The sequence below is a fragment of the Atractosteus spatula genome, chromosome 6 (assembly GCF_055471065.1).
Source record: "Atractosteus spatula isolate fAtrSpa1 chromosome 6, fAtrSpa1.hap1, whole genome shotgun sequence".
Taxonomy (NCBI): Eukaryota; Metazoa; Chordata; class Actinopteri; order Semionotiformes; family Lepisosteidae; genus Atractosteus; species Atractosteus spatula.
In genome coordinates this window covers 30,953,043-30,977,677 of record NC_142711.1, presented here as the reverse complement: position 1 = coordinate 30,977,677, position 24,635 = coordinate 30,953,043, and the positions used below count along the sequence as shown (strand labels likewise).

Genomic DNA, 24,635 nt, shown 5'->3' with positions numbered 1-24,635 from the left:
CAGAGCTGAAATCTACTATTATTCAGTACGAGTGCTATTCAACATACAGCAATAGACCCAGTTACTACCAGAAATTTATATTTTAATAATTCTAAAATAAAGATAGTTTTTATAAAAAGGGACAATGCAATGTAAAAAGGAAAGTATTGTATTTAATATGATCTAATGGTTTTTTTGTTTATGTGTCATGTCATGTTTATGGGTTTTAGTGGAAAAGCATGACATAGTAGACTGAAATAGGTTTAAGCATCAGGTTTTCCATCACAGATATTTGATAGAGAGCTTACAGGATATGTACAAATGCAACAAAAGACTCAGTTACAACAGAATACTGACCCAAAATTGCAGATTCTTATAACTTTATAGCTTCTTGTGAAAAGTCAAGCATTCTGTCCAGCTACACTAATTCAGTACCCACTGCAGTGTCCACTGACATTTTAAATATTTACATAACTGAGCATAGTCACCATTAATTATCTTCCCATCACATATTCCTGCAAGGGTGCTACAAAGAAGTGAGATTAAACAAGATATAATTGAGTGTTTGAGCATGCAGTCTCACACAAGTTTCTTTATTCTTTTATCTCAGAGAAAGAATTTACTGACAAAGGTCTTCAGGCAGACAAAGTACAATAAGCACACAGTCTGTTAAAGATCTTCACCTATTTCTTCAAGTGGGCAGAAAGACAAGGCAAAGCCTTCACAGAACAAGTACGTTTTTATATGATATAACCAAGCCAAGCAAAGGAAACAGACTCATGGCCCCTAGGTATCTAAACTTCACCCTACCATCAAAAACTACCCAAAGGTTAAACAGCCACTACAACATTGTTTTTTCGACAGCATGTAATTTACAATCTCAGAGACCAGCAAGGGGAAGTTATGGGGGTTAAAATCTAAAAAAGGAATGCTTGCCTTTAGGAGCCCTTACATGCACAGCCAAAATGAATCTGTGCTAGACAACTCAATACAAAAACCCTGAAAGAACATTAAAGAGGAAAATTAGTCCCTGTAGAATTCTGCAAAAGAAACATTTAATTTATTATTGCTAAATCCAAGTACAACTGATATTTATGAACTATGGAATAATCCATTAAAAATAAAAGGAACATCCTTGGATAATATGATTAACATCTTTTATACATCTACGATAACTTAATTAAAAGGCTACTGCAGATTTCAGGAGGAACAAAGAGATGAGCACTGAGGGCTGTAACCAGGCTTCAAAGTTGACAGTAACTGATTTTTAAGGCCATGTCAGAATTAAGCAACATTAAAAGACAGTTTGAAAGAAACTGGAAACTTCAAAGCTACAACATTTTAAACAGATCTTACAGGCTTACTATAGTATTTTTATGTAGCTGTACTATACTATTTTAGCAGGTACTTATGTTTTAATCTGTGGGCTTTCTTTTTTCTGTCATTCCAAAATGAAACATAATGAGCATAAAGTCATGTCATGAATTTTATTTTCACTGCAATGTTTGTTTTGGGACTCACAATAAAAGGTGATTGTTACATATGGATACATATTGCAAATTAATATTAAGAGACAAGAAAGAAAAACAGTAAAACAGAAGGAAATCTTTGTTTAAAGACACACTTAAGACTTAAAAAGAAGTTAAATTTCAATTTACAACAACATGAGATGTTATTCTTTTGTAAAATTTCCATTACATTAAAAGAAAACTCACCTACATTACTGGCACACAAGCAGTAGCCATGACTGTGTACTCTAGCTTGAGCCATGTGCTAATCCTGTGTTGTTGTAGTGATATGGTGCAACACTGTTTCTATGTCTGTATTAGATATTTACTCATCAGCATAATAAGAACTGACATGTTCCAAAGATTCGGTTATTGGGCAACAAGACAGGTTTAATAGATTGGTAGAACAGAATGACTCATATGTATGGCTATACAGCAAAAATATACAGTAAAAGCCTAATTTAATAGGATCAGTGAAGATGTTACAGCATTTCTGTAAATGTTCTGTGTTCTTTGATAGTCAATGGGATTCTATAAACCTTCTAAATAACTAAATATCATAGATGTATATTTCATTTTTGAAATACCTTGCATATTTTAAGTAGTAAATCCAAATAATGGTGGGAATAGTGCATGCATTGCTATGTGAATTTGTACAGATGATCATTTGCAATGTTTTGCACCACACATTTTCAATTTTTGCAGCAGATTAGATAGAGAAGTGAGAAATTACTTCAACTGGATTTTGGGGGAATTTTAGGAAAGCCAGAATGCCCCAACCCAGTGTGGCATTTAACCAAGACACTAGACTATTTAACACTCCATTTCTTTAAAAATAAAGAGAAGTACTGAAGTAACAGACTCTAATCTAGATACAGATAGATAATACAGAAATAACTAAAACAGAATGCAAGGAAATATTTGTAGGAAGTTTTAATACGGCTCTCCTGACTTTCAATGTAACTCAGTGCATCCATCAAATAAGCAAGTCAGATTGTTCACTACAGCTAGGCAATTACAGAGAACTATATCCCAGCACAGCATCCCTCAGTGGAGTGATGCGACAACTAACAATCTGAATAATTTATAGAGTTAAAGCACTATATTGTTCAGCTGTCAGAGTGAATCAAAGCTGGACTGTGTATTGAAAAAGTAGCTATTTTTCATTTTGTGTAAAGGAAACCAGCTCTAAGCTTAAGCTCAAACTGTAAAGCACATTTTGATGGTAGTGTGGCTCACCCAGCTCTCCCTCTAGACCGTTCAAAAAGAAAATCGCTCGCCTCTAGAACAGAGGTAGAAGAGCAGGGAAAACAAAAAAGGCCTGGTTATCCATCTTCAGAGCCCTTTTAAAATGAAGATAATTATTTTCACTGTATTGCAATCAACAGTTCTGCTTTCCTAGACATGATCAATATTGCTGGCTAATGCAAAAACCTTGATATACCTTGACCAGTTGTTACTCTAATTGATCAAAATCAATGCACATCAATACCTATCTCTATCAAAATACCACGATGCATTTTCAGATCTAGAGCTGATGACTACTTCTGATGAAATTCAAGTATGTGAACCTTCCACACACGAGTTTCTTATTCCTCCTTGAGTAAGATTTTTTAATAACGGGAGTCTCTTCCTACACCTCAGCCACAATCTATAGTTTACATCCAAATATTAATCAGCACAAAAAATATTAACTGCGACACAAAAAACAATAACACTTGACGTTATTGGACCAGGGACACAGATTTAGATTCACAGATGGAGCAGGAAAAGGTTTTGTACTTACCGCTGGATATTTAGTCTGCAAAATGTTTGAAACAATAACACTTGGATAATTATGTTAGATACTATAGTAAAACAAATTTACTTATTTACTAAAGTTATTCATTTATTCATTTAAAGTTAGAACTTATTTACAATAAGACAGGAAGACAAAATGCCCATCTTTGCATGCCATCAGATGACAAATTCATCTCTTCTCTGTGCTAGAGTCCAGTGAGAACAGAAGAGCCCTGTTAGATTAGGTAAATGCATAGTTCAGCATCACATGGTTGCAGCGATTTCTGACTTCAATATCCACCAAACTATAAAAAATAAAACTAACCTTTTATCACTATTTATTATATAACGGTGCTTGTTCATATGTCCAAAAAGCCATTAATCCAAGAACTGCAGCTAAAACAACTTCTGTACATTGCTTTCATGTTTACAGATAGCTTATTTTACCAGATTCTATAGTGTATACTGTACAATAAAAGGGTAACTCAACTTGTCCATTTAAAAAAATTGTAGCCGCCAGGAAAATTAATATCTGTTCTATCTGTACATCCCATCAGAGCATCAAGACATTGATCATTTAAGTATTGTTTATGTCTGGATTGGGGTACACCACTGACATGACTGGAGCTTATACTTTCTAAAGCCTGGCTCCTAGCATACTTAATTCTGAAGTTCACATGTGAAAATCAGGATGGGTTACAGGAACAATATAAGTCATTCAACTAAACTTCTAAAGCAATGGGGCAAGTATCAACAGGTGCTGAAACACCTTCAACGCAAAACTGAACTGTTTTGTTAGAAGCTCTTCAGTTCAATCATGGAGTGGGGCATGCCCACATTCCACAGCCCTGACAGGCCAGGCTGCCATAAAGAAACACTGGGCCTTGCAGAGCAATGACGTTATAAAAACATCACTAAAGCACTGCTCTTCAGACTATTTAGATAATATCATATTAAGAGCTGTGATACACTCAGTATTTAGGGAGTGATTTAAAAACCTTGGTAACTGTCTGCTGTGTACAGTATAAATTAGTCATAAAAATAACAGCCTTTTCACTTACTGCAAGTTATTTCAGTGTTTTCACATTGGATTGTATCTTGCCTAAACAGCACAAAAAGCAAACAAAAAAAACCTCCTGCCATTAATAAATCTTACTGTCACATTTACAGTAAGTGTTCTTTTCTAGGTTTTCTATAAGGAAATATTTTAATGGCTGTATTTCCATTCTTGTGACTTTCAGAAATTACTTCATTAGAGCAACAGGAATATTTCAGGACCAGCAAAATCTTTTTCATCACAGAAACATTTTGCATTCACACTATTTCTTAACATATTCACTGTACTGGAAGAATGTTCACGCAATAATAATGCAAAAATAGTGAATGACTTTTGTTGCATCGGCACCACAAGTTGTTTAAAAAGGGTGTATTTATGTTTTTTAGTAATTTCCAAGTAGAATTAAATCTGTATGAATAAATCTGGATGAGATTATGATTCCCATTCTGCCATGGCAGCCTGCCACACCTCTACGCAGTGCCGGTTGCCATGGCAATATTCTGATAGGAAACCTGAATCATCTGCAGGCAATGTACAACCACAAACACCTCTGATGGTTCAGGATATTGAAGATATACATGGTCAATGCTCAGGGCTCTGATTTAGAGTTTAGTTTTGACCCCAGAACCACTTGCTTTTGTTCCTGTTGCTTTCACTTGTGATTCTCCCTGGATGCTCAACTCTAGCTTCATCCTGATCACATCTCCGAATATGTCCCTTTGTGCTTTGGACCTGTTAATTTCCCGTGCTACAGACCTTTGTCCTGTCTGCATTTGTCCTTTTATGCCTCTAGTGTCTCTATCCTTGAACCTTGATTGTGTCTGACCACAGTCCTGGACTGTTTGCCTCCATCAAGCTCTGTATTTCCACACCACACTGCCCACAGTTTCCCTGTTGTTCCTCTCTCAGCCTGCACTTTACAAACCAACCTGCTGCTTAGTTCCAACTTAAGCAGCAACCATGACCATTATGAAATGAAACAAGCTGATGCATAAAAAATATCCACATACAAAATGTGATTACATTTTAAAAGGTAAGTAGACAGGTCATTAATTAGTAGCATTGCAATAACAGAACACTGTGCACAGGGCATGTGATTTCAGAAGAAAACATCAGGTGATCGTTGTTGATGTATCATAGCTCAGATTACTTAACTTTCTTTATAGTCATTAAAAATGTATTTCAGTGCTTTTAATTAACATAAAAAAGAAAAGGATATGACCGTTTTCCACTTGATTAATGAAGATTTTCTAGTTCTGTTTTGTCAGTGAGAAAGTGCAAAAAGAATGAAATGTTCTGCTTCAACAATCAGCAGACTAGCCCCACAAAGCTAGGAAGACAATGTGGGAGGGACAGGCCATACCCTCGAAGGCTGAGAGTCACCACATAATGCCTGGACCATCAACACCTGTGACAACCATCTTCTGAACTACTGTCCAGCTTTAATGGCTACAACACAAGGAATTCCAGGAAGAAAGATTCCCTAGAGCAGCAGAATGATTTCTGATTACCACCTGCTTGAACAACTACATGCTCAGAGGCTAATATACGAGTGAAAGTTAGTAAGAGCTGAGAGACAAAATCATCATCCATTGTGAGCCGAAGAACATCTCAGCATGGTGGCAGGGAGAGTAATGGAACACTTTATTCACCAATGAATGTGCTTTTGCCCTTGACAGATGATAACTTGTGTGCAGACTTTTGATGGCTGTCTTGTTAAAATTGGCAAATGAAGTGGTAGAAGAATGAAGATGTGGCGAGGAATTTACTTGAACACAAAGTTCACTCTGCAATACAGTACGTTTACCGGTCAAGTGTGCGAGACAACAGTTTTTCCACTACACAATTTGAATTGATATGAAAGTGGCAATTTCCAGAAGGACAATACAAGACAACATTAGGACTACAATACCCAAATTAAAAAAAAGATCTTTCTCAACAATTCATCTACAGATAGATCACCATGTCTAACAAGATGGCTACCGCCACATGGAAAAAGAGAAGTGGTGGAATGGACCATCCAAAGGCTGTGCTTCAAGCTGTTATGCTTGTGCTAATGCTCAAGAGAGTAAGACCATATAGTAATGTTGTTAATGTTTTCAATTTGACAGTATGCCATGTTACATACAGAAAATATATAATGATTCCTTGATCTGTATTTTTATTAATATTATCTGCAATTGTTAAATATCTGTGCAGATATTAATAAAATGGATAAAATCTATCTCATCTCAGTGCGGGCTTTCCTTAGGAATCATTATCGAATGCAAAAAGAGAACCCTGACTAATCCCTAAAGGAAGTAATTACAATAATAAATGGCACAAAATTGCTATTGTAACAATGTGATATAAAGCTCAAAAGTGACATCAGCTAAGAATATATCCCAAAAACCTTATCAGGAAGAGTTCTTCCATGCAGTAGATAGGATTGTTTACCTTTGCTTTTAAAATAAAACAAACAAATCATTGCTTGTGCATACTGCGTTGAAACCATGCTCTACACACCGAGTAAGATTTCTGTCATTTTGATAAGATGCCAATAACAAAATCATCTCTCTTACAGTGCATAAACTGTTAAAATACAGGTTTGCAGCCATCATATTCTAAACAGTTATGTACAAGTGTCTCCTTTTTTAAGAGTGATGTTTGCCAACAGCCTCTCCTAGAATAACGATATAATTAACGTGCTTAATTGCTATACTTTCATGCAGGTTAAAGCAAACCACATTTCAACAGACAGCACTTTGCCACAATCTCGTGAACCCTTTATTTTTTTTAATAAGTGGCTGGTCACACCAGTTTTTTTTCTGACATTCATGCAAAACCGTCTAGATTACGGGGGCTGATATTTACAAACTGTCATGATGTTTCTCTATTTTAGCATTGTCTGCCAGATTGAACACAAAGTACGTTTTTGTTCTAATATGATTGTGTGCATGTAATTACACAAAAATAAAACATATAATATTTTACTTATCATTTATATTAACCCCATGATCACAAATACAAATGAACTGTTTTGATGTTGCAGGGGACTGTACTTTAATATTATGAAAACCCTTTTATATTAATATTAAGGCACATAACACATCATTCCAAAATAAGATTAAATAAGGAATATTTATACATATAGAAATTTCTTTGAACTTCTTAAAATGCCAAAATACTAACACATAAAAAGGTTCATATGCCATCATTTAAATTCCTTTACATCAATAAAGAGCTGTATCCATATGAGGAATACCTCATTTCATATAAGAATTTATTATGGATCAAAAAACACTGCACTCTGTACTGAACAAAAGTATGGCAAACTGCATTCAAGACAGAGAGAACAGAAACACACAGATTACTAAATTATTCTGAGCACAGAATGTGGGCATTACTCCAAAGAATGCTTTTAATGATTAAGAGGAAAAAAACAGCTTCAAAGTGTTTGACTATAATACTTGTTTCTAGACGTGCACATTTACTCAGGAGTCCATCGGTCAGATTATTCTGGACTTTGACGCACAATCTGTAAACTCAGTAGTTACCCAGAGGATTATTTATGCCCTCATGCCTCCAGTGAAGCAGGACAGTGCAAGAAATTTACTTTGGTCATATAGCTGGTATCTGTTTCAACTGTCTAACAAGATTTTGAGATGCAATATAACATTCCACTACTTAAACTGAGGAGAAGGAAATTGATTCCTGTCTTGTAGGCTTTAAACCTTTGGACAGTTTCCAGCATTTGTCTGTATGACCACGATTTTGATTAATCTGCCCTCTATCCCCCCGATTCTCCTATTCCAAATATCCTATTCTCATGTTAAAGAAAATCGGTCTATTAATCCAAAATCCAAAAAGATGTATGCACCTGACTCTAAACTTTGTAATTTAAAATCTTTGAAGAGGAGTTCAGTTCAGTTCAGGGAGTCTATTGGAAAAACATACATACTGCTATCAATCCATACAGAACTTACCTTAAGCTTTGATGCAGTATCTGTTTCTATGGCAACGGACCCTGGGCTTTTTTTATTTGTTGCCAGAGGAAATTGACTAGGCTCTCTCTTCACATAATTTATATCAAATTTACCTTTAGATGGCTGGTCCTTTTTCTTAAAGCGGCTTGTCAACAGTTTCCAAACACTGGGTTCATCTGTGCTGGGCTCTGAAAGCTTGGCCGGATAATTTGGTATTTCCATGACTTTGAGCTTCCCTTTGCTTTGGTACCTCACATACTGAATACCCCCATCTTGTGCCTTGTCCCTAGAGGGTGCCAGACTTCTCCCAGTCAGATAGGAAAATGGACGTGTAGAATACAAGGTTTCATCACCATCACTTTTGGTACGGAGCCTCTCTCTCGGGTCATCGCTCTCCCCTTTATCTCGGCCCCTCTTTATCCGGAAACTCAGACTCCTCCGGAATGAAGCCAATGTCTTCTTGGGGCTGTCACCCTTCCTGTTGAGCGGAGGGGACCTCTCCCCTTCTTTGGCCACTCTGCTAAAAAAATTCCAGCGGAAGCCAGTCTTCTGGAAGCTGGCCCCGTCACTGGATGAGCGGTTGAAGCTGGGACAGTTGTCAGAGGCCAGGTCATCGCAAGAAACCTGCTTGTTTATCTCTAGGAAGGTCATACTGACTGGCCGTGGTTTCCCCCGTGGTGTGGACCTCAAGGGAACCTCCTGTATATTCCTCCTAGAAATATTGGTCTTGATTCTCTCCGAGAAGCGAAGCTCGGCTTTTTTGGCTCTGCGCTGCCGGAAGATATCTAGAAGTCCACTAATGTTACTGCTGTGTTGAGGGGTCGTCTCAGCAGCGTTTAACTCTGCCAGAACACAAATGCTTTTGGGTCTCCTCTGTCTCTCCTGGGCAGCTTGCAAGACTGATTCCAATTTGGATGAGGAGCTGTACATGCTCACAACTTTCCTGCTGCAATCAGGTTGGCTCTGATAAAGCCGTCGGAACACCACCTGCCCAGGACTAGATGGGGACCCAGAGTCCCCAGAGGAAAGACGGTCATTACCCTGTTGCTCGCCCTGGGCCAAGAAGATAGTGCCGATACAAGCTGAGCTGTCCTCTGTTCGGTGCTGTACCTGTCGTCGCTGCACAGAAGGTGGAGGCATTCCTTCCTGGGCTACTTCGGAAAACTTTATCATGGAGTGATTCCGTTCAATAAACCTGTCCATCTTCATTTTTTCACTTGCCTTCCCCTCTCCGCCTCTGCAGTCCGCTTTCAGAGAAGGCTTGCCGTAGAGAGTTCTAGGAGACCTCCCCTGCCCCAAGCTCTCTCCATGCTCTCCTGAACACACTCCCTGCTGCTCCCAGGAGAGCTGGCTCTCAGCAGCGGAGGCAGTCTGAGTGTTGCCTATCCCCGCCTTCCTCTGACTACCCTGATCTCTATTAGACTGAGTGACAGAGCCACAGTAAAAAGTCCCGTTCTGCTGCAGCATGCCAGCACTCACAAGTCTCACTTCTGTAGATCCTTCTATCAAAACCAGTATATTTTCACTTTGCACATCATACTATGGGGACGCCTGTGTTCTGTATTTCAAGTCTCTTACAGCTGCAGGCAAAAAGAAACAAATCCTTTACCTCCGAAAACACACAAGAAAAAAGGCTTTTCATTAACCAACAGTTCACTTCCCCAAATTTTATTTAGAGCTCCACTCACAGCCAGGGGTCTGCTGGGTTTTGGATGGTAGTACCTGGATAACAGCCAGAAAGCTATTTTTTCTTCTATGTTCTTCATAAGCAACTTTTTTCAAATTATGCATTTGGTTTGCAAAACAAAGAACACCTGAGACCTCTAAAAAACTTCTGTAATGTTGAACTTATGAAGTTGCAAAAGAAATCTTCAAAAGATATATATATATAGGCAACAGAAATATGAGTCAAAATGAAAATAACTATATATAAGCTATATGGTACATACTGTAGCAGCAATACGTATGAATAGAAAAAAAACTTTTGTCTCGTCCGGGCTTGTAGAGTGTCCCATATAAAATGTTAGCACAATGCCTGCAGCAATTGTTGTTGCTCAATGCATCAGTTCAGGATGGTGGTAGTGGATAAGCAACAGTCCTCTATACATACAGCTTTACCCATGCCCGACTCCAAAGAACAGGAATACAAAGAGTGGATCTCTCTCCAATGCCAGGAGTAGCAACACTGAACAAACAGCTAACAAAATGGTACTGAAGATGGAGAACAGATGACTGATGTTAGAATTCTGCAGACTCGAAAAAAAAAACTAGGAAATAAAAAAAAATTGAACTTCTGTCCTGTGCAGCAAGATCATCAATGGAAACTCCACTATGAAAGACTGTTTTGTCCTAGAAAACCACTCTTACATCCTCTCTTCACATGCTGTCTATCAAGCATTCTTTCTTCTGCAGGAAAGAGAGGGGAAAAAAACAACCAAACAAAAAAAAACTCATTTCTTTGCTCTTGGTGCTGAAGAGGAGAGAATAATGTCTGACTTATAATGCTAACTTTATAGCTCTCCTCTTCCCTGTATATTCTTTCTCCTGATACTTCAGTAATTTGCATACAGATGAGAAGAAAGCATTATCTGTTCTTATAGGTGTTTTTTACCCAATTATTCCCATTTTGAGCAGAAGTCTCCTCCCTCCCTTTACTCAAACACACCCCTATCTAATCCACCAGCAGAGCTTTAAGACTCAGTTTTCAAGTACTGCACTTTTAGAAACAGGTGAATCAAGTCCCCTGAGGGGCAGCAGACGCTAGATGCTTAAAAGTAATCAAAATGAAACAGATTTATGAGCTTGGGCAAGCACTGCATTCCACAAATTATTTTTCAGAAAATTATTTTTTATAAAGTTTTTCACATCCACGTGTTGCAAATTCTTTCCATATCAGTCCATAGTTTTATCCTGCTGTTCTATGGTGTAGGTGACCAGTGGATGGAAGGCTAAGAATGGCAGTACAGTTCATAACACAGACCCCACAATGGTCATTTTTCTGTGCTTGATAATGAGCTAATGCAGCCTCAGGGACTGAGTTTAGCCTGTGCCTTGTCTGGCAGACATCACCTGGAATTCTCTTTCAAGAAAGCACAGTGTCATGAAAGCCGCAAGCTATTTTAGCACCCATTAAGCAGCAGGTATATACAGTAAGCACCAAACACTTACAAGAATGAAAAATGACAGTATGTGCTACATGCCAAATGAACTCAAAAGAATTACTTCTCATAAAGAAGCAAATAGAAGCAGAAATATATATTGCTTAAGCAAAAATGTTATCAGCCTTTTCACCAGCGATGATTAATGCTACATATTAATATAAATCCCAAAATGTAAGCAAACCAACCCTTGTAAGAATTAAGGGAAAAGAAGGCCAAAGAAAGTAGAAAGTTTCAGGTGATAGAGAAATTTCATGCATTTATAAGGAGGTTGAATTTAATGAATAATTTAAAGACTGTAGCGCTCAAAAGCTGTGCTAGTTAAAAGAACAAATGAAACAGTAAAAATCAGTTTCAGAGAAATAAAATGAGTGTAAAAAAATCTTCTGGCCTTTTGGTAACTATAGCAACTCCCAAATGTGGCTCACCAACTACATGCACCGACTATTAGCTGAGGATCTGATTCCTTTTAGCTGAACCTCTAGTCTTTTGTGGTTTTTGTCATAGAATAACAAATGTGTAATTGTAGACAACAGGAGACTGTTAATGCGTGAAACACAGCCGTGCAAAAAAAAAAGTGAAAAGGGGAAATCTAGGGATTTGGAATTTAATGACATCTTTCAAGTTAAGCTGTAATTAATGCTTGAACCTTGAAGCTCGCAATACTAAAAATCTACTAGATGGTAAGTCAAAATAGTTAATGCTTGGCAATACTACAAAATACCAGTTAAACATCTTACTGTTTTACCTTTGCTTATAGTATGGAAACCTTACACAGAAGTTGGTGAAGAATTCACCTAAGCTTATTACCAAGTGACTGGAATGCAAATCAGAATTAAATATCTAGCCCACTTGTGTAAAAATATTGCCTGCATCAATACATCCCACTACAATACTTTACAGTTGTCACTATTCATAAGTCATAATCATTTAATCTACAGATACCTGATAGGCACTTTAACCTTGGATGAAATGTAAAGCAAGAGTCGACTAGTAAGGATTACAAGATTCTCTTAACCATAGCCTTGCCTTTAAGACCATCAACAAATCCCACAGAATAAGGAATTAACAACAACATTGAAGCAGTCTATTTCCGGCTGTGGTAATACTTTATTAGAACATCTTTTGAGGCCCTTTAATATAATTAAATATCAGGGTTATCCTCATGTGACCTACAGTAAAATCAGCCCCATGCAAAAGGGTCCTGTAAACAGATCCTGTAGTAGAATATTTGTCTTAGTGAGAAACAACCAGAAGTAAAAGTGGGAAGCAGTGCAACCTAGTGGTTATAATAAGCATTGGGAACACAGACACAGTACTGGACGTTTTGTTGTTACTGTTCTCATTATTTCTTTAACTATTAACAAAGTTAAAAATTTAACTAAATAACATCAGATTTCTTTATTCATCTATCTAGCTTCTAACTGCTTTATTTGATTTGATGTGAAAGAGTAATGGTAAAATCCAGAATTCTATAGAGAGCTCCAAACATTTCCCTATTCCCTGGGCTATAAAATGATACGATATATGAAAAACATTCAGTAGCACACATCATAGGTCACTGAGGTCCACTAGTTGGAGCATAACCATAAAAGAATTAAGAAAAATTAAATCTACCCCAGTAAATATTTCTTGCAAACATAAATTCAAAGGCAACAGTCTGAGATCACCAAATCAAACCATCATCTTGAAAACATTCAAATTGTTAAAAACTGCCACTTGACATCGCTTGCATCAACGCAGAATTCATGGCTGGGTTGCAAGGAAGCAGTCTTTTCTGAAGGCGAACCGCAGAAACTTGAAACTTGAAAATTGCATTTGCCTTTTACATCTACAAATATTTAGTGAATTACAATTGCAACCGGTCAGATTGACAATGACAACTGGTTTTCATGGTCAGATGGCATGAGAATTTACTTTTTTGATACGTGTGCACATCAGCTTGATCAACACTGAAAACACTCATGCCTACCATGCAATGTGATAGTAGGGAAGGCTTTATTATGTTCTGAGAGTGTTTGGTATCCATGTGGTCTCATGAACTCCAACACATACAAATTCACGTTAGCCAAACATGTGTTTCCTATTTATGTATCATAAAACACAAAATAATATATAAACATAAATCCCTGTTCTCAGAAGTTGAAATAATATAGCAAAGCTACTGTATAGGATTGCTTTGACATACGGGCACACTGTACAGTTACTCTTCTAAATTGTATCAAAGCAATAAGGCATGAGACAGCATGAGCTATCATGAATCCTGTCACTCATTGGTATTATGCCCAGCCAAGTGTAACAAAACGATTGTTTCTGTAGGTTTTAAGGACAAATTGAGTATGAGGATATGGGCCTCAGAGGAATACAGGCACAGGGTACAGCACTTTCATTAATGCAAAGATGAAAGGCATCTAATGATCTCAGTCCCTGGGACAATCACCCCTTCTTGCTCTTGACACTGGTCTTAATCAAAACACAGCATTGTAACAATCCATTTGATAAACTGTCTGCATCATTCTTGTGACCAGTTCAACAAGAAAACAACCACATAAAGCAAGTAAACAACATTCAATACATTATTTACAGTACAGAGTCAAAATACTGCCTTTAGGTCGATGATGTGAATGCAACACATGATTACATATAACCTTCAACCTTGAATTACGCTATACCTGTAGGCCAACCTCCTCATGTCAGCAGCCCACACTATTAAAAGTGAAGAAAGATGATTGCAGTTAAACATATTGCCTTTTCCATTTCCACAGACAATATAATGATAAAGCACAGTATCTTCACAGTTCATAAGCTATGATGATAGCACAGCCCACTAAGAGAGCAATACAGTGCAGAACATTAGTTTCAGATTAGATAGTGCTATTCTCATTCTAATGAAATAAAAAATACCGCAGCTAGTATTTCTAACACTTTTTGTAAAGATTGCCTCTTTTGTGACAGAGTAACCTAAGTTTTCTTTAGTTTTAAAACATGAAACTCGACATTCTTTATTAGTCTTCTTTTGTCAAATTCACTATTTTATTGTATTCATACAAATCTTAGACTAAAAATCCTCCGTCAATACATCTCACCTTTCCTTTAATCAGTTTGATCAACTGTACAGTATACTCAATTTCTCAAACAACTATTTCTAAGTTATTTTGTCTGTACCAATCTGGTCCCCAAAGAGGTGTTTCTTGTAAAAAGAAGTCAGAATATTTTACACACATAGTAATACTGTGTGAAGGGGAATGAAACTGCATATTTATTCAAGTTTAAAGGCAAACTAGAACTCTAATTTTCTTCCCCATTTAAATTGATAATATTTTGCATGAGAGTATGTATATTAGTGAAAAAAGGTTAAAGGGTCACTACATTTATATCAGGTCATACACTATTACGGTCACTGCTACATGCTAGGTTTATGTCTTTTTATATATGTTCTTTAAGAAAAAAAAGAAATTTTCTGTATAATTAGTGTGCACGATTTGCCTCAATCTTGACAATTATGAGAGGAATAGTTACACATCTAGGTGTATTTCTTTTTTTTTTTACAGACTACAAATTCACTAAGAATTCAAAGAATCTAAAAGAAATAAAAATAGAAAACATTGCAGCCTTGACACACACAGTAAACTCTACCCTGTTTCAACACAACAAGTATTGCCTGACGAGAAACAGAAATGAAAGGAATTTCTGCTGTAAATTCTTCTGCATTTTCAGATTGACAATATGCACACAGAATCACATGAATCCTATTCATCTAAAATGCCCACTATTATACGGTCTCAAGAACCTCTTTAATACTTTCTTGAAGCAGTCAGTAAGCATCTTCACAATTTCACAATACTTTGATCCGTTCTAATTTCTACATTTTTTAAAGCAGTTATGGTTTCAACCTTCAAAAATATATGCTTTGTTTCACATTGTGTGTTTTGCATACAGTGTACTCTACAAGACTCCTTCATCACAAAATACTGTATTAATAAGCTAACAGCCGACAATCTTGAATCTTGATTGTCAAACAGAGACATTAGTTATTAACTTAAGATAAAGATATAACAAAAATCCAAGGCTTTTAAACATAATAATAAACTATTTTATATAGCGCATTTCAAGGTGCCTATAATTTGCAATTAAGCAAAATATGTCATCAAGACAGAAATTGAGTACAGTGGTATAAAATAAGTTACTGTATTGTTAACAGAATCTTAAGAAAGTTTAAGAAGATTGGAGAAACGTCTTAAAAATTAAAATGCAGTATGAAAAATTAGACCCTTAAAAAAGAACGGATGCAAATGAATATAAAGTGTATAAATTTCCTTCACATAGAATTCAAAAGTCTTTGAAGACATAGACAAAGTCCTAACCCACAGAACTACATGAAGCCAAGGACAGCAGGAGTTCCAAAATGAGACAACCAAATTCAACCAATTTCATCAAGGATTGCACAGTCAAAACAAATTACAGCTATTCATAAATATGCTGTGTGAAAAACACTTCTGAGAGGTGCAAAAGATTGGAAATGTGCTGTATTTATTCTTCACCCCTCATCCCCTTATAATTAATACAGTGAGATCAGATCTCTTTCTCTTGGACTTTAGACTTAACTGCTTTACCCAGAGCATTCTAAGGTTCTGCCAAGGACATGGTGGCATTAGTTGCCCAAGTAACAGCAGGCCAATCTCTGCAAGACTACCAGGATACGAGCTGGTTGTCTGCTAGGCATTGCAGTACAGACAAACCTGGCACCATCTGTCACTGGAGCCAATGACAGGAAGGACAGCAGATTGCACAGGTACCAGGAATTTAGGCAAACTCAAAGACCATAGAAGTGTGGCTTCACAGACTGGCTGTGTATCTACTATATGTGCGAGGTTAGAAGAAAAATGAGCAAAATAACCAAGAAAAAACATCTAAATAATGGCTCCTTTCCCCTCTCTGACATGCTATTCAAGGGAGAAGGTAGCTTTGGATTGTTTTAATGAATGAGGAATCTCATTCATTTTAAATACTGCCTTCTAAATCCTAAGGAAACAATTCTTTGCTTTCAAGATGAAGATCAGAGCATCTTAAAACAGAATATTCCTGCAATGCTGCCCCTTCCTTTCATATTCTGTTGTTAGGGACTGTTTTGTATACAGAAATCTCAGTGTAAATATCTACAGATCTTAAAGTACTTAAAATCAAACCCATTGTAATTGTTTAAGATGAAAATGCAGTTTTTCTAGTTCTTAACATTCTGAAACATTTAATTATCTGCAGACACACCACTGATCTACTGGTTTGGGAAATGAGATGACAACCAATGTAATAGTTATATCACATTTGTTTAAAAAGACCTGCTCATGCATTCTAAGACCACTGCACTTTAATACTGTACATGTCTTCATAGATTTGAACAAATACCATTAGAGAGTTAAGTTACAGACAAATCACTTTTTGTACCTAATCACAGGCAAAGAAACAGCACTCTATTGGTAACTAATTAGTTACTTATTCCACCAACATTGAGCCTTTATTTCAAATCTGATTCCTGGGATACCCCCCGCCCCACCCCACTGTAATCAACTGTTGCTTAACAGCTGTAATATTTCCCTAACATCAAATGTATTATTTTGTATTTTTCTAAAATAAGTCTACAGTCACTTGCAATTACAGCTGGTAAGGATTTTTAAAAATTAAAGCTGTGCATACAGGAGTTATTATACATACAAACATTAACGTTGCTGAAAACAAATTCTAATTACAATCCCAAATAATTATCAGTATTTTTTGTAAAATTACATTCTATACTATAATAATATAAATTCCATACTTTCTATATTTTTAACGTGTTTTTAAATGTTAAATGCCAGTGAAAGTGGAAGGGAAGCATAGAGATTACCTGATTCTATAAAACAGGGATTAGAGATGACTCTGAGCTCCTCCCCAGTCAGATGTTCCACTTTACTGCAGAGAATCAGGGGCTTCTGTCGTCTTTTCCCTCCAAAGCACTGCATCATAGCCAAAGTTCTTCTTTTTCACTCTGTGCACCTTAATTCTCCTAGAATCTGGGAGATATCAGGTCACACCCTGGCCTGAATCCAGCACCAACAAAGGCATCTAAACTATTGAACACAAGAGCAACTACTGTAACACTGACACTCTCATCAAAACAACAACAACAACAGCAACCTGGTTTTGTTGTTATTGCTGAATCCCTAGTCTTAATTTTAAAAATCTAAGACTAACATAAAAACAGCTTTCTTTTCTTCCTGATTTCTATGTCTTTACAACATACTGTAGGCAACTGCAGGAGAGTGCACAGTACAGCAACCAGGGAATGTGAAGAATACCATTTCTCTGTCAACAAATCACTGAAATGCATGACTGGCTCAAGAAGGAAGCATCAGGTGTTCAGAGTCATTTCTGTTCCCCTTAATCTTGCAGCTCTGTGACATGCTGGCAGAGACTGAGTGTCCTCCAAAGCATGCCTAACAGGATTAGCATAATCCCAACCTTGACAGTCAGAATGGTATCGGGTAGCCCTCTTGTATATCCCGCACTGGCTCATCCTATTTTACCTGAGACTCTGTCTTCATGGCTGCCTGTATCCCTCCCGCAGAGCACTGCAGTGTCTCTTCAGGAGAATTTAAGCTGTGGCAGTTTGAAAATGTTAAATTGGCTATGTCCCTGTGAGGTTTTGGCAGGAGTTCAAGATTTCTGTACGATGAAGTAGCTCTACTCCCAAACACGCAGTGCAAGCCAGATGTTGGCTCTCACCCCTCCTCTTTTTCACATGTAACTTGTACAAGACCTGTACACCAGTAAAACTAGACTGATACCTGCAACAAGTCCGTGACTTTCATTTCTGTCTGAAAGAAGGGGATCTGTATGGATAACTTCAGAATGACATCTTATATCAGTTAGAATTTGCAACGCCACTAAGGAAAACATTCTAAAATACAAATCATTCCAAGAGTAGAGGCTAGACATCGAATTTTGTCAATACAGACATCTAGGTTTTTTTAATAAATTGTCTGATTAAACTGGTCTTAATGCAAGAATGAGAAAAATGTGGTTTCCTTGTAAAACTTGTTTCCAGAAGTAGCAATGCGTTTCATAATGCAGTAGCTTCACTATCTTTGTTCAAATCAAAGTGCTTCTGGCACCACTTAAAAACCAAAGCAAATATTACAAAGTGCAATTATGTATTAAAGTGCCATTACTAAATATAGTTATAAATCCAAAGTGAAAATTGATTAGGTTTCTAGATCGATCAATTGAAACAGGATTCTAGATAGAGACAAATTTTAAAAGTGTTTGGTTATGAAATAGAATAGAACCAAAATACATTAATAAAAGACCTATTTATCTCCTTAATTTATCCATGCTATTTCTAAGAGATTCTAATTTACTGTATCAGCACTTACTGCATAGGTCAGCTTGGTAACATTTTTTTAGTACAAACGCCGCAGTACCAAATGTACACAAATATTTCATTGTATACATTTCTAACAGTACTGCTTCAAGAAATGCTTTAGTTTTAGTAACAAATGCATGTCACTCATTTTAAAATAAGATTTCCTAGATACTGTACAGTACCTCTATTACTCAGAGGAAATTCTGATATTGGGTGTTTAGATACAGTATTTAAATGTATTCCTTACGAAAGATCTCCAGTAGCCTGATTTTTGTTTTAAAACCTAATCTGTTATTTTACTATAAAGATAACTAAAGGTTGCTATTGTATAATAAAAACAGAAGGAAACTCCATTTTATTATTTACCAGTTACAGTTTTCAAAATTTAAAACTACAAATATTTGACGAGTAACATGGTACTACTGCAGATAAATTGCAGGTTAAGAGAGGAATTAGCTTAATTTTCCCCAAGAGATGGCAGAGATGAGAACACGCTGTAATTAGGTCTACTGTTAAGTGAAGTGCACTGAGAGAAGGATAATATGTAAAGCTGTTCACATCAAAGAAGTCTCTAGTCAACCCTGAATGTATAGTAACTGGAGAAATCAATGACATAGTATATTCAACTGTAAGGTATTTAGCCAGACCCTAGTATACCTAGTGAATTCAGGGAAGAAGTGAAAGGGCCCAGTGCAAGGAGATACTGTAGGCACTTGACATGTACAGTACAGTATCTGTCTAAACTAGTACTTTGACATAAAAAACTGCTGTTTCAGTAGAATGAGAAAATGGACTGATGGATATGTTAAAAAATATCACTTTTTAAATTTGGTTTGACATGTTTTAGAATTTCTCTCAGGTCTCCCAGTAAAGATAAAACAATCATCTAATTGCTCAGATGACATTGCTCAGGCATACAGTATATTGTGATGATTGTCCTTACAAAAATGTCTCTTATTTCTTTGGATACAGTTTTAACCTTGGAGCATTTGATGCTGCACACAGTCATTACAACTCTCAGTGTTTTTTCCTTCCTCCTCACCCTCCCTTTTTTTGATCCTTCCATCTCTCTCTCTTTCCAAATGAGCGTGACTCAGGAGGTCGAGGAATGCAGGAGGTTCCGGCACACTGGAAGATGCCAAAACAACACTGCTGCACTTCCATTAAACTGTCCACATCTCCATTAACACAGGGTCACCACTGGCTTGACTCTTTCACAGCATTCAGTTACCCATTATCTTACTGTAAAGAAGAACATGGCACAGTACATTCCCACACAGAAACCACTCTAAGAAACAAAAAAATCAGCAAGGTGGAGCAGAATGCAGGTTTATTAATAAAGAAGGAAAGCTTTGTGTTTTTACTGATAAACAGAGGTCTTGACCTAAGAAGTCAATTTTTCAGAACCAACAGAAGTCAAAACCAAAGGCTTATATGGACATACAGTACAAAGGCATGTGCTATGAGAGTGGCTCTGCTGAACATAGGTAGGGTTTTGTGCTTTGAAACTTGCAAGACATTGATATACACCCCCACCTCATTCTTTTTATATTCCATCCCAAGGGATCTCTTCAGAATCTATTTTCCTGCAGTAATGAGTTGGCATATCTAAAAAGAAGCAGCAGCTCATGCACTACAAACAGGTATAACAAGCTATGAAACAGCTTTCCTGTTGAAATAAAAGATAAAAAGGCAGCTCTTACAAGTTACTGTTTTCATGTTATATATCAACACCTGATGGCACAATTGAAAAAAATAAAAGGACAAAGAGTCCCTTTCAAGTCATTTTTGCTGTAAAGAGACAAGGTTTTGATTACAGCGATATGTGAGCAGCATAGTGCAGCACAGAACTCATTCAAATTGATTAGTCTCCAGGACCCTCAATCTTTGCTTGATTTTCATGTGACTTGACCTTAAAACAGAAAGATATTTCAGTCGAGTTTCATTAATTTTAACAATAACAACATTTGAAAAGAGTTTCATCACTAAATCCAATCTCATTAAGTGTTTCAATAAAACTATATCTGGCCTCACTGTGTATTTCTTCTAGATTTTCTGTTTTAACAGCAGATTTAATTTAAGTAACTGCAGACCAATTTCTCCAGAATAAATATTTTAAAATGAGCAGCCCTTACAGAACTCATTTTGCAATTAAATAATTCTAAAGAAATCTATTCCCTTTCATGTATATTTTAAATTGATTCAGAAAACACATTTGCTGCTTAGGTCTATGGGGAAATTAATCGTTTGTGTACCTAACACATCAAGTATTAAAATTAAACTAGTTTTTCCCTCCATGCAAGAACTAATCAAGACCACAATTAGTTTTTGCATTTGTAAAACTGACAGCATTGGAGGAATCATCAGAATTTTTTTTCACGAGTTGCAATGCTGCAATTGCTCTGCAGTATTAAAAATACTATGTGCTATGTGGTTTATGACCACAAGAGGGCATACATACGCTTTCAATACCAACTGATGTTGTCTTTTACATGGAGGAAAAAGGCTTCCAGTTTTCAGATACAGCTAAGGTTATGTAAGTAATGGTTATTATTCCAGGTATGAATATCATTACCTCTGTGAGGTTTGAACATTATGTTATCCTTTATACATATGGATTAAATCTGTACATCAAACTTTCACAGCGAACCACAAGCAGGTTAACAATAGCTTTATACCAGGTATACCAAGCACTCTGAGAACAGAGGAATTTCCAAATATTATGTAAGGTATGAATTCTGCTGGGAGACAAAAAAACCTAGGCAAGCAAGAAGGATGGAGACACTGTTTCTGAATGCTTTCATCAGCAAGAGGAGAGGGTTATAATACCTGACAATCAATCTTCAGAACTGTTCAACAAACTTTATATATCCTATAACGTCAAATAAGAAAGTGACTACTGGTCTGTTAAATTTCCTATGATAACATCCTAAATTATTTAATATCTACAGAATACTATTGGTGAACGTGGGCACTGCTTACAATAAAACATAAAATGGAATGGAAATATGGGTGTGACTGTTAGCTAACATGTACAGTATGTTTGACTTGAGAGCAGCCAGGTCTGAAAGAACAGAAATGTGGAGGCTCACATACAGGCGCCGATTCGTTCCCAGCAAACAACATTGCAGTCATGCAGTGTCTACAATATTTTCATAGAAATGTATCACTCTAATGAAAGTTTAAGAGCTTCATAACTGATATATATATACTGTATAAATACTAGTTTGCATCAGCATTTATGATGTTAAAAGTAATGTAAACAGTTAATGTAGCACACTATTCTGAAGTGTATTGCCTACTGCAGTTTTTTAAGCTGCGCTGTTCATAGCCATTACCTCCTCCCCCATCAAGAAATGATTTAGTATTATTGCTCAGGCATATACTGAAAAACAGTAGGGAAGAAACTCCTACAATGTAGCTTGATGGTAATGATGTGATACAGGCTGTCACTGCAATTTGACTGTTATGATGCAGTGAACCAAACCTTACACCCAGGCTGTTAGTGTAGCCAGCTCCTCTTGATGCTGTATGGGTATCAAAAAGCTGGAAAAGAATGCTGAGGTAGCAAAAAGATGCCACATACCAGAGTAAAACAGCTATTAACATGAAGTGCTATTAAAAAGTTTCAACTTATTTTTACAATAGCATTTTTAAGATATATTAAGTATCTTTGGCTATTCATTTTATTTAGCCAATCTGAAGTCCCAATTTACAAATAGCTATTTTCTACGATGCCTGGGACTAAACTGTTCCGATTTAAGATCCGTTTCACCACTCTGATCTCAAACAGCCATAGACATACACGTACTCTGAAACATGAGGCCTGGCTTATCACTTATTTATACATAATATATACTGTATAGCGTCTTACCATTAGAGTTTACTGGTTTCAAAGACTGACAGCTCCTCCACCGACACCAGTCTTGAAATAACTCAGCAAGTGAACTAAAGGTGTCCGGCATGATTACACCTCATCTCAGCAGATTTTCATCATGTGTGAACAGAACCCAAGTGACTTTTTCCAAGCTCTAGAAATGTATAGAAAAGATTTGAAGGATAAAACACTTGGCTACCCCCATGGACTTCTCTTTCCTAACATCTGAATTTTGTACTTGAATGTCAGTGCTAAATTTAACTTGTGTAAGGCAAGTTCAAAGCTGAATTCAAACATTCTAAAGGTTTCTTTCTAACCACTTGCAGAATCCACAGGCTCTTTGTTGAAGCTAGGATACAGCAGTCATGAAAGAGTGAAGAGTTGTCAATGGTAGTATAGACACTGACAAAAACAAGTGAATGATATCAACAGTACTGCAAGCGTAAATACCAGTGAGAGTGGATTATCTCTTCTTCGCAGCCTGCTTCTGCCCTTGCCCTTCAGTAAATGTTACACATAGTCATCTCTTACGCACATTGTCACTTCAGTAATGAGGCCTTTGTGGTCTCCATCATACATTAGCTCACTCCCTACATGTTTATCCATTAAAAATCAAACATGTTGTGCTACAGGCATGAACTCCAAAAATTAAATTTCATTAAGTATCACTACAGTAAGTTGTCCAAAACGGGTTTTCACAGAGCTAGTACTCAATTGAGTAGATAAATCACACTTAAGTTGCACACATAATAAGAAAGAGGGGTGAATATGAGCTACTTTTAATTTACTTTATAAACAAATGGGGCTCCATTTCATTTACCACTGAAGACCAACACACCTGTATGATGAGTGGCAGCTGTTATGACCCACTACACAGAAGATTAAGTATCAAAATAAGAAATTACTTAATGATTTGAATGAAGGCATAACTTTAGGCTGCTCAGCTTCTTAAAACTCCAAATGAAATTTGGCCAGGACACAGGGTTAACTCTTACCAGCAGGGAGTTCCTGGTCATCATACTGGGTTTGGCTGGAAAATTCTGATCTACAGGGAAGAGTGACACTACCTTCACCAACATCACTTACAGTAACAAACTGGTTTTCTTTGGAAGTCTCCCATCTCAGTAATGGCCTGGCCCAAACTTGTTTAACTTCTGAGATCTGACCAGATTAAATCAAATCAGACCAGGTGCTGTCAGAATCTATAGACAGTAAATGCTGGATGAACAGCTTCCCAAAAGCACCGATGCCAGATTTTTCAACATGAAACTAGATATAAAATGAATAGACATGCATGCTTCAGAGTAAAAATTGATTCATACTGCCACTCTCCCACCAACAGTTACAATATTTGCAAGAGATTTGTAGTTGCACTTGCAAGACATTTTCCCAAATGTACATCTTTAAGATAAAGCACAGAATTAAACTCAAGAAAGCAACACATCTGTTATGTTTCTAATGATGATATAGTGTGGCTTTCAGGAATGCAATTATTAAAAAATCAGTCCTGCAGACAAGTTAATAGAAAACAATTTAATACCAAGGGAGTTATCGTACACTGTCATTATTTAGTATGAATAGGATATAATGTAAGGGTGTCAAACAGAATAAGGGAAGGTAATCTTTTCTAAGTCCAGGGTTAACATTATTCATGCCTGATGTACTTCACAGAGGAGCAACTTCCATTTTCACTCATATCGGACTGCCATTACCCCCAGCTCAATCAACATCACTGCAGAAGTACTGCTCCATTTGTCTATAAACCTGTTTGAGTGAAACAGACTTGGAACTACAAATTAGGTTTCAGCAAATGCCAGTTGACTTGAACAATTAAAATCACTCAAAAATGACCAGTAATAAAAAGGGCAGGTCTGTCAAATTCCAGCACCTGGCATATTTAGCAAACACTTCCT

The 24,635-nt window shown here is 36.7% G+C and overlaps 1 protein-coding gene across 2 annotated transcripts in view; it reads right to left on the bottom strand.

The window, feature by feature from the left end:
- Nucleotides 1-24,635, bottom strand: part of agap3 (ArfGAP with GTPase domain, ankyrin repeat and PH domain 3) — a 264,585-nt gene that overhangs the window by 121,291 nt on the left and 118,659 nt on the right. The window contains exon 1 of one of the 2 annotated variants that reach the window (XM_088918671.1): nucleotides 8,402-9,755. The exons of the other annotated variant lie outside the window; for it this stretch is intronic. Coding sequence (XP_088774797.1) covers nucleotides 8,402-9,755 — 1,354 coding nt within the window. Of the gene's footprint in view, nucleotides 1-8,401; nucleotides 9,756-24,635 lie in introns of those variants that run through there. 2 annotated transcript variants of the gene reach the window in all.